At 38.2% G+C, this 17,022-nt stretch overlaps 1 protein-coding gene across 2 annotated transcripts in view; it reads left to right on the forward strand.

Moving 5' to 3' along the window:
* Window positions 1–17,022, forward strand: part of Tmem185a (transmembrane protein 185A) — a 39,550-nt gene that overhangs the window by 5,219 nt on the left and 17,309 nt on the right. Inside the window, exons 2-3 of one of the 2 annotated variants that reach the window (XM_013025995.1) lie at window positions 13,767–13,853; window positions 16,375–16,551. In XM_013025995.1, coding sequence (XP_012881449.1) covers window positions 16,493–16,551 — 59 coding nt within the window. In that variant the 5' untranslated portion in view covers window positions 13,767–13,853; window positions 16,375–16,492. The remainder of the gene's footprint in view (window positions 1–13,766; window positions 13,854–16,374; window positions 16,552–17,022) is intronic. The other variant, XM_013025994.1, reaches the window with a different exon arrangement.

Here is a 17,022-nt window from a genome sequence, read left to right on the forward strand (position 1 = left end):
CTTCTTCTTCTTCTTCTTCTTCTTCTTCTTCTTCTTCTTCTTCTTCTTCTATTTTTTTTGCTGGTTCATTGTACATAAAGTCTCTCAGACTTTTTTGCCCAGAGTAGCTTCCACTATTGGTCCTCAGGTCTCAGCCTCCTGAATAGTTAGGATTATAAGTGTGAGCAATCAGTGCCTGACATTTGTCAGTATGTATGTATCACCTCTTCTGAAACCATTCTGTGGATTATATAAATTATCTTCTTTTATTTGAAATCAGCAAAAATAAATGTGATTGTTGAATTTGATTGATTATAAAAGGCAGCTCCCTGACCTTTGTGTTTTGTAAATTATCTTTAAAGCATCATTCATGGAACAGCTCCCAGGTTCCTACCATGTGTGAAGAGATATGCTTGGTGCTCTGAGTATAAGAATAGAAGGGATGTAGCCCCTTTTCAGTGTTCAAACCTACTTGAGGATGAATTCTTGGTCAGCATGAATGTATTGTCAGTACTGTTAATGAACTACTCATTACTGAAATGATGGCTTTTCTGTTCTGCCATGTTAAGCCACCTGTAGTTAGAAAATTATCTTGGATTTACTGGTTGATGGTTATTATTCATAGCTATGACTTAATGAGCACCTACTTTGTGCTAGACACAACATATAAACTTCGTATGCATTGTGTCTACTGTGTGTGTGTGTGTGTGTGTGTGTGTGTGTGTGTATGTGTGTGTGTTGGTCCTGGTGGTTGACTTCAAGGTCTGGGCACTGTCCTTGTGCTTTTTCATTCCTATCTTTTGAGTCACAGCTCTACTTCAAGGTTTTTGGGTAGTTAATTAGGGATGGGAGCTTCATGGTCTTTCTTACCCAGGCTGACTTTGAATTGCAATCCTCAGATCTTAGCTTCTTGAGTAGCTAGGATTACAGGCATGAGTTACTGGTGTCCAGCATCATTCTCTTTTCTTTTTACAACTACCTTACAAGTTAGAGATCAGCCTCATTTTAGAGAATTTTAGAGAGCTTATGACTTCCCTAAAGTCACATAGGCAGTAACGAACCAAGTCAGGATTTTAATTCAGGTCAGTATTTTGAAATCTGGGCTCCATCAACCTAGTCAGTGCTGCCTCTCTCATTTAGTGACAGCCTTTTCTTCCCATAGCAAGTCCAGGATGCTAGGAGACATTCTGTTCATGAATTGTAAATGATTAATAAAACAGACCTTAAGTTTGAGGTTGTGTATCCAAATAAGGAATGTTATTCAGAGAACTAAATTAAAAAATATTTTATAATATTCTAGTTTCCTCAAATATATATACACAAATATCTGTATATACAAATATATGTTTGTACACATATCCACATGTATGCACACACACACACACATATATATATATATATATTAGGTTTATATGTTATAATATACGATATTGATGTATATACACACACACCTATTCCATTGCTCATATTCCTTGTTACTCATCTGAAATTCCCTTTAGAACCGGTTTTACAACTCATATAAGAAAATTTGTCTCATTATATTATAATCACATAGTATTTTGAATCAAAATACTGCCACCTGATTTGATCATGTATCTTATTCACTACACTTGGCTGCGGCTGACTTTGGGCAGTTTACAAAACTGAAATCCACTCTTGGAGAAGGTTTGGCACCATTTTGGATATTCAGAATAATAGCCTGCAGGCTCTCAAGGCAATTCTATGAGGAAGGATCCAAAGATGGTTTAAGCAATGACATAGTGGAATTCAGTTCACTGCCTCCCAAAGGGGCTACTTAAAGCAATACAAATGTAAAACTTATGCTTTTGAAATTAGCATTCTTACTACTTTGATAGCTGCATAGGTTTTTTTTTCTTGGCTGCTGTTCAAGGGCCAGGATTTTGAGGTGCTGACTAAATGTGTTGAATGAATAGATGTTGGGTAAAACTCAAATTGAGACAGGTACTAATACAAAGTCCTTGTTTTAGGGGAAAGGCAGATGATTTTGGAGGAGTGTTCATTTCCTAAGATTATGGGAGTTAATCTTACTTACATTGACATTAGAGATTTCTAATTGCTTTACCTGATCCTGGTTCATATTTGTATATGCTGACTAGAATTTCAAATAAAAGCTTTGAATTGAACTCTGGAGATAGATACTTTATAACTAATAATTAATCCATCCTTTCCTGCGAACTCATAGTGAGAAAAATGATTTCTAAATGAGATTGTTATAACAGTATGACAATTTCCTATTTCCTAATACTACCAGAACTATAATAATTGTATAATAGATTCATTATGTCATTCACCCAGTGCTTTCATATACCACTTTCCTAAGTGCATGAGAAATAACTAGATAAACTTAGGGGAAATAATTCACCTAAAACCACAGAGTGAGAAATGGCAGATAAGGAACTTAGAAGTGCATCTACCCACTAGTGTGGGCTTTTTCTATTCTTTCTTAAGATTGATTTGGTTTCATTTGGATTTTGGGCTTTTTAATACCTTATTTTGTACTTTTAAAGATATCTACTAGTTATGTGCCCTTAAACTTTTTTGTCTTTACAAATTAAAGCCAGTTAAATTTTCTGCTCAAAATTTTAAATTTGCTTAGCAACATTCTGCCCAGTGTAGGAAGTATAGTCCATTTTTAACAGTTTGTGAAAATATCAGTTTACTAGTATGCCAATTGGAGCCATTACATCAAGCCATAGATGTGTGTGTGTATGTGTGTGTGTATCTGTGCATTTGTACAGGCTTCAGTCAAGCCAGCAGCTTCCAGTAGAGAAACCTGATGGATCTAAAGATTCCAGCCACATTTTGCTTTTGTTTTCTGGTACTGGGGCTTGAACTTTAGGGACTCTTGCCCTTGCTTGGCCTTTTTGATCATGGCTAGCACTCTGCCACTTGAGCCAATGTCTCTACTTCCAGCTTTCAGATCTCAGTTGTTTTGTGCTGGTACTGGCGGCTTGAACTCAGGGCCTAGGTGCAGTTCCTGAGGTTTTTGTGCTCAAGGATAGAGCTCTAACACTTGAGCCACAGCTCTACTTCTGGATTTTTTTTAGTGGTTAATTGGAAATGAGAATCTCATCGACTTCCTACCTGGGATGGCTTCAAACTTTGATCCTCAGATCTCAGCCACCTGAGTAGCTAGAATTACAGGCATGAGCCACTGGCAGCCAGCTTTCAGCTGCAATTTTTTGAGTTGTACAAAACAAATATTAGACCTTTTACACAGAGGTAATGTTTTTGCTACATTCCCTCTGTTCTTCTCCCCACCAAATTGAGCAAAAGGAATTTCAGCCTGAGCAGAAAACTATAAGGTCTAGTTCATGTTATACTACTCACTAATAATGTACTAACATTATTGATTCACAGATAAGTCTTTCTTAAGATATCGCTAGTTTGTTTCCTCCCAAATTTCATGTGTTGGAAACCTAATCCAAAAATTAATATGGTAGGGGGCTGGGAAGGTGGCTCAGTGGTAGAGCGCTTGCCTTGCATGCATGAGGCCCTGGGTTCAATTCCTCAGCACCACATAAGCAAAAAGAAAAAAAGCCGGAAGTGGTGCTGTGGCTCAAGTGGTAGAGTGCTAGCCTTGAGCTGAAGAGCTGAGGGACAGCGCCCAGGCCCAGAGTTCAGGCCCCACCATTAGACCCCCCCCCCAAAATTAATATGGTAATATTATTTGAAAGTAGAGCCATTGAGAGACAATTAGGATTAGATAGGATTATGGGAATAGAGTACTAATCATGGCATTAATGATTTTATAAGTGGTGAAATCCAAGCTAGCATACTTGCCCTATCTTCCTTTGTGTGTGTGTGTGTGTGTGTGTATGTATAAAATTTTATTTTTTTGTCAGTCGTGGGGCTTGAACTCTGGGTCTGGGCGCTGTCCCTCAGCTCTTCAGCTCAAGGTGAGCACTCTACCACTTGAGCCACAGCACCACTTCTGGTTTTCTGGTGGTTTATTGAAGACAAGAGTCTCTGGGACTTTGCTGCCTGGACTGGCTTTGAACCACAATCCTCACATGTCAGCCTCCTGAGTAGCTAGGATTACAGGCATGAGCCACCAGTACCTGGCCTCTCTTCTATATTATGGTGCAGCAAGAAGGCCCGTTCTATGTTCCTGAAAGTATAAGAGAATTTTGACTAGCATCTGAAATAAGAAATCAGTTTCTCCCTTATGCTTAGGTAAGTTATCCTAAATGGAAGTTATTAGAACTGAAATTTTGTGTCAGGAGTGAAGCATTGCTGTACAAATACCTAAAAAATGTGGAAGTGGCTTTGGAACTAAGTAATATCTATAGGCTAGAACAGTTTTGAATCAAATATTAGAGAAATTCTGTATTGCTGAGAATGCAGTGTTAAGGACAATTCTGCTCAATGCTCAGGAGAAGAGTAGGCAAAGTCTGTGATATCTTACACATTACCTGGTCTTGACCAGAATGTTGGTAGACCTGTGAACACTAAAGACCTTTCAAAACCTGATAAGACCTCAAATGGAGCTGAGGATTTTGGAACCTGTAGTAAGAAGACCATCCCATTACAAAGTTGTTAAGAACTTGGCTGCGTTGTATGCATGGCCTAGAGGTTTATAGAATGCAGAATTTAAGAGTAATAAATGATGTTAATCTGGTGGAAGTAATTTCTTTTTGTGTCTCAGTCCTGGGGCTTGAATTCAGGGCTTGGCTCCTTTCACTGAGCTTTTAAACTCAAGGCTAGTGCTTTACCACATGAGCCATAGCTCCACCTTCAGCTTCTTTGCTAGTTAATTGGACATAACAGTCTCAGGGACTTTCCTGCCCAGGCTTGCTTCACACCGTGATCCTTACATCTCAGACTTCCCAGTAGCTAGGATTATAGTACAGGCATGAGCTGCCAGCAGCCAGCTTAGTGGAAGTAATTTCTAAGCAACAAGGTATTTAGGTTATTGCATGAATATTTGTCAAAGTGAATAGAGAGAGCAAAAGGTAACTAAGAGACAATTTATAATTAAAAGTGACTAGTTAAATTTGTGAAATTCTGTGTAACAGTGTGATAGAGAATGAAAGAGCATTTTTCTGGAGAGGAAACCAAGAGCATGGACATGACTGTTAGCTAAGTAGACCAGGTTCAGATTGGGTGACTTATTGAGACAATAGGAGAGAGACTCGAATGACATTTTCAAGATCTTTAAGGCTTCTTTTCCCATCACGGACCCACAAGTCTAAGAGGACAGAATGGTTTTAGGAGTCAAACATAAAGCACTGGCCACAGGCTTACTGCCTAGGACCACTTTGAATCTCTGCTCCTCCAATTCTGGCATAGTGCTTCTTGACATTCCAGCTAGGGCCCCAGCAGCCCCAAGTGTAGCTTACGCTACTTGTTAAAGCAGCATGTGGCATCAAGGATAATTCTATAGTCAGCGCTTAATTTCTGCTTTATTGGGTTTTGGACTTATTTTTAATTTACACCTTTTAAAATGGCTGTTTTATTCTTGTCTTACCACAGTATTTTGAAAATAGGTAACTTGTTTAGATTGACAGGCTTATAGGTAACTTCCTCAAGGTGAGTCATACCTTAGTTTCACCCATGTCTGACTTAGATGAAACTTTGGACATATATATATATGTCCAAATTATATATATATATATATATATATATATATATATATATATATACTTGTCAAAGTGATGTACAGAGGGGTTACAGTTGGACTTTTGAGTTGATAACTTAAGACTTTGGGGGGCCATTGGGATAGAATGCATATAATTTGCATTGTGTGAGGTACATTAATTTGGGGAGGGGGTAAGAGAAGAATTCTATGATTTGAATGTATCCTCCAAACAGTCATGTGTCAGTGGTATCTGGAAGTGGAGCCCAAGGTTCTACTACTTCCTTTGGGAAGTAACCAGGATTAGAGGAGTTCGTGTGGGTGGGGCACCCATGACCTTATGACACCATGACCTTACAAGACACACTCTGCTGTGCTATAAGTGTCTTATACGAAAAGGAAGGGAGACCCAAGCTGGCAGCTTGCCCTGTCTTCCCATGTGATGCCTTCCACCATGTTTGATACAGCAGCAAGTAAGTCCTCACCCAATGCTGAGCACACACAGATGCCCGTGCCATGCTTCTGGACCTCCCAGCCTCCAGAACTTCTGTTCTTTAGAAAATGCCCAATCTGGGGTATATTGTTGTAGTGACAAGACAGCAACAGAGACAGATATAATTGGAAAAATTCCCCCCAAATTTGGAAGTAGTGGTTAAGTCTAGAGCATCATGAGTTGAACCTCTAGTTTGTAGAGAATTAAGGAAAACCTGTACTGGGACACTCGTCTGTTTTTTGGAAAATAATTCAAAGTAGTTTAGGCTCTAACTAGACTTAAAAAAAAGTTTTCTTGCCTCTGTGTTACCAGCATCTTTCTCTTGCCAGTCAGGCTTTGTGTTTCTTACTTGTTACTGAGTCAAATAAAAAGTTAGCTATGAAATATTTTAGTTTGAGATAAAATTTCTTTCCCCCCAAATTTAAAGAATAACGTGTATATGTATGTATATATATGCATTATGTACTTTAAGTTTCGACTACTTTTTGAAGAAACAGTAAGTTTTCCTTAGCTGGTGTGTGTGTGTGTGTGTGTGTGTGTGTGTGTGTGTGTGTCTGTCTGTCTGTCTGTCTGTCTGTCTGTCTGTCTGTCTGTCTTTTTTCTTAATTTTGGTAGTACTTTGATTTGAACTTATGTACTCGTTATCTTGCCCATGTAATTGTAACTCCTCTGAACGGTATTCTCACAATAAAAAATAAAAGAAAATTTAAAAAGGAAAAAAAGAAGAAGACTTTGTGTTTTCTATCTCTTGAACCAAGACCCTAGTCCCTTTTGCTTTTAGTGTTTTCCAGATAAGGTCTTTAATTTTTACCCACGGCCAGCCTTGAAAAGTGATTTTCTTACCTGTATACCTCCAGAAGCTGGGATTTTAGGGTTGTACCACCACACCTTGATTGTTCATTGAGATTGAGGGTTTGCTAAGGTTTTGCCCAGGCAGGCCTGGAACTACAGTTCTACTGATTTCTCACTTCATTCATATATATATATAGAGAGAGAGAGAGGGTTATAATATAATGTTATATATACTTCTGCTTTTAGTTTTTTATTTCCATATTTTGACTTGCTATCTTTTCCCTAAATTTGTTAGAAACACTGTTCATTAGTTTTTTTTGCAGTTTTGTTCAGTTTTTACTTTATTTAAACTTTTGGAATGGTTACATTTTTCTCTGACTTTTGTTTTGGCAGCAACCAAGGAGATTTGTAATATTTTATTTGTGTTGTAAATATTCTGCAATAGCATTGTATTTTAGCCTTAATCCTTATTTAAGAAGGAACCTAATATTAAGTTATAATCCTCCCAGCTCTGCAATAAGTGCTTTCTAATAGGTATTAATTCTTTGCTGTGATGTGTTCTGTCTCTAGTCTGTCTGCTTCCACTCTTTACTGAGTATAATCTATCTTGTACATATGTATATCCCTTCTTTTATTCTTTTTGTGTATGTGCTAATCCTGGAGCTTGAACTCAGGGCCTGGGGTTGTCCCTGAGCTTTTTCACTCAAGGGTAGCACTCTACCACTTGAAGTATAGCTCTGCTTCTGCCTCTTTACAGTAGTTATTTGGAAAAAAGTATCACAGGCTTTCCTGCTACTGGTGGTTTCAAGCCACAATTCTCAGATCTCAGCCTCCTGAGTAGCTAGGATTATAAGTGTGAGCCACCAGCTACCTGAGTGACCTTTGTTTTTGTTTTATCCTTTTTATAGAACAGCAGTAGTCAGAAGAATTGGCCTTCCCAAATATGCCATGTCTTACTTCTCGAAATACAGAGATATGTGATAGCAGATGGAGTTAAAATTTCTAATTATCATATAATCAGGAGACAGAAAAGGTGAGAGTGTTTCAGGATGAGGAGGACTGAACTCTCCAGTTCTGACTTTGAAGATGGACGAAAGGGCTGCTAAAGAATGTGGCAGCCGGGCTGGGAAGGTGGCTCAGTGGTAGAGCGCTTGCCTTGCGTGCATGAGGCCCTGGGTTCGATTCCTCAGCACCACATAAGCAAAAAAGAAAAAAGCCAGAAGTGGCGCTGTGGCTCAAGTGGTAGATCACTAGCCTTGAGCTGAAGAGCTGAGGGACAGCGCCCAGGCCCAGAGTTCAGGCCCCACGACCGGACCCAAAAACAAACAAACAAACAAAAAAAACATGGATAAAAAAAAAAAGAATGTGGCAGCCTATCTAAGCTAGAAAAGGCATGAAAACATTCTTTCAAAGCATTCAGAAGGAATGCAGAAGCCTTGTTGACACCTTCAAGTTAGCTGAGTGAGATGCATACTGAACATCTGACCTACCGAGCTAAGCAATTTGGGTCATTGGCTTTTCTGGTAGTTTTGTATGGCAGCATTCAGGAAATCAACACTAGGGCCATGCAACCCATTTATGTTCTTCTAACTCTAGCAAATGAGTCACAAATTCCACTGCATATCATTATTTGTCCTCTTCCAGGATCCTCTTGTTTCCTTTTTGTTTCTTTTTTCTTTTCATGTAGTAGACATAAAACTCTTAGTTTCCCTTGAAATTATGTCAAAAACCTTGAGATAAGCACTTTTCTAACATTTAAAATATTCCGGTATATCTATTTTTTAAATTAACTTCCCTATTCTCTTATTAAGAAAACTCTTTTTTTGCAGAACACAATAAATTTGGCTCCAATGTTTATCCTTCCATTTATTTGTTACAGAACTCTTAGAGTTTTACTTCTGCCTGTTATCTGAGTCTCATATCTATCATCCTTATATCAGCTAATTTTTTAGTTCAATGATTGCTTTTAGAAATTGTTTTCAAATGAGCTTTGCAATGTTGGTGCGGGGGGGGGGGGGGGGATGGGCGGGGGGGGGAGGCTGGGAAGGGATGTGAAGGGTAAACAAAGGAGGAGGCTACAATGCTTGATAAGAAATGTACACATTATCCTGCCCATGTAATTGTAACCCCTCTGTACAGTATGTTCACAAAAAAAAATTAAAGTAGCCGGGCACTGGTGGCTCATGCCTGTAATCCTAGCTACTCAGGAGGCTGAGATCTGAGGATCGCGGTTCAAAGCCAGCCCGGGCAGGAGAAACCGTGAGACTCCTATCTCCAATAAACTACCAGAAAACCGGAAGTGGCGCTGTAGCTCAAGTAGTAGAGCGCTCGCCTTGAGCTGAAGAGCTGAGGGACAGCGCCCAGGCCCAGAGTTCAAGCCCTACGACCGACCAAAAAAAAAATTAAATTTAAAAAAAATAAGAAATTGTTTTCAAGGACTTTTTTTGGGTAAAGGTATGTATAACCATAGGTTTTGCTTGATAAAGTGGTTCTGATTTTCTCAATTTTGGAACACCTCGTGTACTTTAAGTAGTGAAAACAAAGTTGTCTGTGCTCTTTACTGTGTTTTATAAATCCTTTTCTTAATTTTTGTACCTCCTACTCCACGAGTCCTATTCTTCTCAAAAATCTAAAGAATGAAGTCATTCTTACCCTGACATCATTCAGTGTTAGCTGTCTTATTCTTTGTGACATCTTGTAAAAGTCTCTCTTTGAATTGACTTAGACTTCTTCATAGACCCCTAGAGGACCTTGGGATATTTTCCATTGATCTATAAGGTCAACTTTATGTTCATAATAATGCTACAATTTCCTTTGACATTTTCTCTGTGTCAACAATTGGCAAAGGTAGTGGTGGGTCAAACAGCAGCTAACCGGACATGAATCAGGACAGTGCTGCCAACTACACTAGTTATCGTGGGATTGTACACCAAAACACACCTTTGAAAATCTCTGCTTCCAAAACAGAAAAAATAAATATTAATCTCATATTCATTTTGACCTTTAAATATACATCAAGTTTTAATATCCCATGTGACCGAATGGGAATAATAGGAAGTTTGCTGCATACTTAGGTGGGAAGTTTTGAGTCAAAGAAAAACACTTCTGCACCTCAGTTTGAAGCTGCTATTTTCATGGAGTACTATTTTTATTTGAAGGACAACTAGCTGACAAGTGCGTGGTTATTCCTGTTAGGGTTTTCTTTTGAAAATGGCAGAACAGAACCTGCTACTTGAAGGAAAATGATTCAGGTTTTGGACAGGGTGACGATAGAGGTCAAGTTTCATTCTGCTTCCATCTCATTTTCCTGGCATCATTTGTTGAAGAGGCTATCTTTTCTCCAGTGTGTATTTTTTGGCTTCTTTGTAAAAAATTAGATGGTTGTGGCCATGCAGTTTTATTTTTGAGTCTCCAACTCTGTTATATTGCTCTTTGTGTCTGTTTTTATATCATTATCATGCTTAAAAAACTGTCTCTGTAGTGTAATTAGTCTATTATTGTGATAAATTTACTCCAGTATTGCTATTTTTACTTGTGATTGAGTTTTTCATTCTTCCATACAAAATTTTGGATCATTTTTTCTGTTTCTGTTGAATAACATTTGGACTTTAATGAGTATTGATTGTGTCCAATTTAAGGCTATTATGAATGGGATGGTTTTTCTGATTCTTTCTCAGATTATTCATTGTTAGTATACAGCAAATCTACCAATTTTTGTATGTTGATTTTGTATCCTGCTAACGTTGACCTACCTTATAACCCCTCTATATTACTATTGAGTGTGAAGCAGTGGTGTGTTAAGCAATAGCCATGCTTATTTCAGCACTGTTCACAATAGCAAAATGGTAGAATCAGCTGAGTTGTCTAACAACAAATGAGTGCATAAAAAATATTACAAAGAAAAAAAGATATTCTGTCTTGTGCAAGAGGATGGATGGAATTGGAAATTATCATGTAAAAGATAAGCCACACTCAAAAAGTCAAAAAGGTAACAGATGTGTTTGCTCTCATTTGTGGAAATTAGAGCCAAAGACATATTCATGGAAATGTATATATATGTATGTACAAATATGTCTGTGTGTATATGAAAATATATACACATACATAGAACCTAATTCTAACTGTGGAACTCTGCAAGAGAATAAGGTGAAGGGAGAGATGGAGAAAAAATAGAGGATGAATACTTTGGAAATACATTACAACTATGTATGAACATGATATAAGCACTCTTAAAGTGCATGATCACTAGGGGGGTTTTAGGGTGGTAGAAATGAAGGAGATAGAGAGTAGTATTCTAATTAGCATATAGCACATGCACATCTGAAAAATCTTGGTGAAAACTCTTGGTACAATTAAGACTCATTAAAAACAAATGAGAGAAAAGGAAAATGAGTTCTGTTGGGGGAGGCAGGTACCCGTGGGAGGGGATAAGTGAATAGAGAGGGCGAAGGTGGATGAATATGGCCAAAGTAATTTAATTGCATATATAAAAATAGAGCATTGATATCTGCTGAAGTTGTTCTAGAAGGTGAGTAGTAAGTGAGAGTGATTGAGGAGGTGAGTTTGGGGATGCAAAAGCCCTTCTTGTATGCTAAAAAAATAAGTATGCTAATAAAAAAATGGGAAAAGCGGGCTGGGAAGGTGGCTCAGTGGTAGAGCGCTTGCCTTGCATGCATGAGGCCCTGGGTTCGATTCCTTAGCACCACATAAGCAAAAAGAAAAAAAAACGGAAGTGGCACTGTGGCTCAAGTGGTAGAGCACTAGCCTTGAGCTGAAGAGCTGAGGGGCAGCGCCCAGAGTTCAGGCCCCACGACCGGACCCAAAAACAAATGGGAAAAACAAAAATGATAAATTTAAGCTTTCCAGAGAGAATCAGATTTTTCTAACTTGTATCCACTTCTATGAGTTTGATAACTTCCCAGTGCTTGAAACATTTCTAGTGTAATAGGTAGTAATCATAACTAGTATGATTATTTTGCTGTTATATAGTAAATTGTGTCATCAGTTGATAGAGTTTCATGACACATTGAACCAATATTTTCCAGTTGACCTACATGGTATTACACAATCACATAGGGACAAAAGAGTTGTTCAGAGTATACAAGAGACTCATAGATTTTAACATTGCAGAGTATAAAAAATCCATTGATAGGGTTTCAGCCTTCACATTGCAGTTAACCTTTAAGAAGCTACTTTAGCCGGGCGCTGGTGGCTCATGCCTGTAATCCTAGCTACTCAGGAGGCTGAGATCTGAGGATCGCGGTTCAAAGCCAGCCCGGGCAGGAGAGACCCTGAGACTCCTATCTTCAATAAACCACCAGAAAACCGGAAGTGGCGCTGTAGCTCAAGTGGTAGAGCGCTCGCCTTGAGCTGAAGAGCTGAGGGACAGCGCCCAGGCCCCGAGTTCAAGCCCCATGACCAAAAAAAAAAAAAAAAAGAAGCTACTTTAGCTGGGCACCTGTGGCTCATGCTGTAATCCTAGCTATTCAGGAGGCTGAGATCTGAGGATCACAGTTCAAAGCCAGCCCGGGCAGGAAAGCCATGAGATTCTTTTTTTTTTTTTTGGTCCGGTAGTGGGGCCTGAACTCTGGGCCTGGTCACTGTCCCTCAGCTCTTCAGCTCAAGGCTAGTGCTCTACCACTGAGCCACCTTCCCAGCCCCTCCATGAGACTCTTATCTCTAGTAAACCACCAGAAAACTGGAAGAGGCACTGTGGCTCAAGTGGTAGAGAGCTCACCTTGAGCTGAAGAGCCCAGGGGCAAATCTCAGGCTCAGAATTCAAGCCCCACAACCAACCCCACCCCCCAAAAAGAAGCTGCCTTTTGTTGAGTTATGGTAATTCTATTGAGAATATTCACCATTATCCACTTGTCTTTATAAAGCTAGATTTTCAGCATATATTTGGTTTTGGAAAATAATTTGATAAAAAATGTATTTACGGTAATATGTAATATGTTTACTCATGTTACTTTTATTCTTTTTGTGTGGTGGTCCTGGGACTTGAACTCAGGGCCTGGGTACTGTCCCTGAGCTTTGCTCAAAGCTTGTACTCTACCACCTGAGCCACAGCCTCACTTTTGGTTTTTTGGTAGCTAATTGGGGACAAGAGTCTCATGGACTTTACTGCCTGGGATGGCTTTGAACCATGGTTCTCAGATCTCAGACTCTTGAGTAACTAGAATTATAAGCATGAGTCACTTATGTTACTTTTAATTAGTAATTTTTAATAGCTACTTAGATATCTGATAAATATCAGTAGGGATAACTGCTATGAACAAAGGTCTTTGGGCTAATTTTTTGTTAAAAATATTTTTATTAGTATATATTATTGTACAAAATGAGAGATTCCATGGTGACAATTTTTATACCTATGTATGTGTTTTGATTGTATTTACACCATTACTTTGCCTTTATTTCTACATCTCTCCCTCTTTTTAACCTTAAAAAGTTGGTTTTTTTTTTGTTAATGACTTTTTTTTATTGTGAAAATACTGTACAGAGGGGATAAGAAATGTACTCATTACCTTGCTCATGTAATGGGCTAAGTTTTAAGAGTGTCAAGGAGTCCTGATACTAGGAATTAACAAAACTATATTGTAGTATTTTATTGAAAGCACTTTCATAGCCATTATTTTATAATCTCCTATTAGATGCAAATGATGACCTGATTTTATGAATGACACAAGATCTATATATAACTATATGTGTATATAATATATAGAATGCATTAAAATATAACATTTAATAATAAAATAGTGATAATATATAATAATTAGAAACCCATTCAATGATAATATTCTTTACTCTCATTTGAGGTTTGCCTCTGAGTTTAATTTTGTACATTCCATCTCCTACAACATCTATTTACTTTTATCCAATTGAAGCTTCCTGTCATTTTTTCAGTGTAAAAGTATTACTTGGACCTTGAAGAAAACTAAGATATGCCAAGCAAAAGCATGTAAAGACCATTGTTAATCTTCCCCAGAAGAGGTAACTATGAAGTGTTCAGTGTATATTTACTTACATAGATGTTCTTCTAACTATGTTTATCAGTGTGAAATCAATACAGCCTAGTACTCAATTAAAATGACTTTGGAGTAGATGTTTAGTTTGAATGTCCACTCCATGAGCCTTTGGACAAGCCTTTAAAAATTAAGCTTCTATTTCCTTGTGGAATGTAATTTTCTTTCTTTTTTCTTTTCTTTTTGTTTTTGTGTAGGTACTCAGGCTTGAAATCAGGGCCTGGGTGCATCACGTAGCTTTTTTGCTCAAGGTTAGTATTCTACCACTTGAGCCACTACTCCACTTCCAGCCTTTTGGTGATTAAGTATAGATAAGAATCTTAGGGATTTTCCTGCCCAGGCTGGCTTTGACCCATGATCCTCATGTCTCAGCTTCTTGAATATAGATAGGATTCTGGGCATGGGCCACCAGCACCTGGCTTGGAATTTTTATTTCCCAAAATGGAAATAATTGTAGTGCCTTTTTCATAGGTTTGCCTTGAGCCATAGGTGATATCATGCTTGATGAACAGATTAGTGTCTGACATTCCATAAACATTCAATAAATATTAGGTGCTGATTTTGTTACATACATGTGCAGGTATATCAATAGATACATTAGATTTAATTACCCTTGCCCCCTTTTTATTTTTATTTTGCCGGTTGTGGGGCCTGAACTCTGGGCCTGGTGCTGTCTCTCAGCTCTTCAGCTCAAGGCTAGCACTCTACCACTTGAGCCACAGTGCCACTTCCAGCTTTTTCTGTTTATGTGGTGCTGAGGAATCGAACCCAGGACCTCATGCATGCAGGGCAAGCACTCTATCACTGAGCCACCTTCCCAGTCCTAATTTTACCCTTTTTGTTATATAGTTGTATGAGTTTTGATAGACCCAAATATGATAAATGCCATCCAGATATAGAAGAGTTTTGCCACTGCAGAAAAGTTCCTCAGATTTCCCTCAGCACAACCACTAGTTACTACACTGCTATTTTCTGTGTCTAAAAGTTTTGTCTTTTTCAGAGTATCAAATAAATGAAGTTGTATGTTGTGTTTTCATTGTTATTTTACTTAGGATTGTGTATTTCAGGTCCATTCATGTGTGTACAGCTCTAGTTTGTTCCTTTCTACTGCAGATTGGCATTTCACTGAATGGTTGTATCACAAACAGTTTAACGATTCACTAGTGGTTGTATCACAGTTTAATGATTCACTATGTTATATACGTTTGGGTTGTTTTTAGTGATTTTCATGACTTAAGCATTTGGTTACAAGCCTTTGAGTTATTATTTCCCTTTTTCATTGGTAAAAAGCTAGTTGTGGGATTGCTGGGCAATAAAGTTATAAGGAACAGCTGACATGGTTTTGAATGTGACTACTATTTTGTGTTCCTACCAGCATATATGAGAGTTACAGTTCCCTCTTGGCCCTGCACTACTGTCAGCCATTTTAATTTGAACCCTTCCAATGATTGTATAATTTTATCTTGTTGTGAGTATGATTGGCACACAGTAAAATTTTAGTGATGGAACTACTGGTCGTATTTTCTTGTGCTTGTGTAACTCGTTGTGTGTTTTCTATAATGATGTATCCCTTTGTAGTGTTTGCCCATTTAAAATTTTTTTAAAAGTTGTGAAGTTGTCAAACTTGTTCTTATAAACTGGATACAGGTACTTTTTAGATAGGTTTAGAATGTGTTTTTTTTTCTGATTTGTAGCTTAGCTTTTCATTTTCTTAACCTTACATTTTGGAGTTTTTAATTTTGAAGAAGTACAATTTTATATCACATCTAAGAAATGTTTGCCTATGCTCAGCTTGCAAATAGTGTTTACTATTTATAGTTTGAGGTATTGCATTTAGGTTTGTGATCCATCCATGTCGCGGGAATTTTTGTATGTACTGTGAAGTTAACAGTTAAGGTGCATTTTTCTCATTTTTCTAGCTGGTCCAGCAGCAAGGACTTTGGTGCAGTGGCAGGACTGCTCTACATCTGTATCTTTCGACAGCATTTACACAAGTATATGTATCTGTCAAAATTCAGAAGAACGTACAATAAAAGGGCAAATTTTACACTATGTATAATACTTTCACCACTGAATTACCTTGACAATAAAGTAGCTTATAGTATCCTTTACTTCTAATTATTAGTAGTGCTTATAGTAATAATCCCTCCTTTCCTATTTTTATGTTCTGGTACTGGGATTTGAACTCAAGACCTGGGTGCGGGCCCTTAACATTTCTGCTGGAGGCTAGCACTCTACTACTTGAGCCACATGTCCACTATGTAGTTAGTTAATTGGACTTAAGAGTCTCACAGACTTCTGCCTGGGCTGGCATCAAACTTTAATTCTCAGATCTCAACCCCAGAGTAGCTATGATTACAGATGCGATCCTCTGGTGCCCAGTGAATTAGTGGTTTTTATGAGATGAAAAATACTGCTTTTATCCCTCTCTATTTAAGTATGAGGTTTGTAAAAATGCATCTTCTTGAGTAATTTTCTTTTTCTCCTAGTAAATTCCTCATCTATGCCTGTTTGCTGCTATTCTCTGTGCTGCTTGCCCTTCGTCTGGATGGCATCATTCAGTGGAGTTATTGGGCTGTCTTTGCCCCAATATGGTTGTGGAAGCTAATGGTCATTGTTGGAGCCTCAGTTGGAACTGGAGTCTGGGCACGAAATCCTCAATATCGGTAAGGTTACTTTTAAAATCCTCTGAGCTCTATCCTGAGGGAACAATATCTTGTTTTCTCTCATTCATGAAAAATTGAGTCATTTTCTTTTCTTCCTATTTGGGGTTTTACAAGAAGTGTTGTAAAGGCAAACAGATCTCTTCAATTTTTTTCAAGACTTGTTTTTATCAATATGTATTTTCTTTTAAAAGCAATGTTTCAGTGATTCAGAACTCAGCCAGCCCACAAATGCCCACACATGACCTAAAATATATCCCAAATACAGACTGATTAGGTTGTACTAGACTAAGAGTCATGAAATTACTGTGTTCTTCCAGCCTTGACCCTGAGGGATCTTTCCCCACTTTACTTTTTAGTACTGGAGTCCCCATGGCTCCACTCTCCAGTCCTGGGTTTTTATGAGTGGAAGTGATGTCAGGAGGCAGAGTGGTCTTCAGAAGCCTGTAAGTGCTTTGGACTGTGGCTGGAGAA

Source organism: Dipodomys ordii, unplaced genomic scaffold (assembly GCF_000151885.1).
Source record: "Dipodomys ordii isolate 6190 unplaced genomic scaffold, Dord_2.0 Scaffold89, whole genome shotgun sequence".
Lineage (NCBI taxonomy): Eukaryota > Metazoa > Chordata > Mammalia > Rodentia > Heteromyidae > Dipodomys > Dipodomys ordii.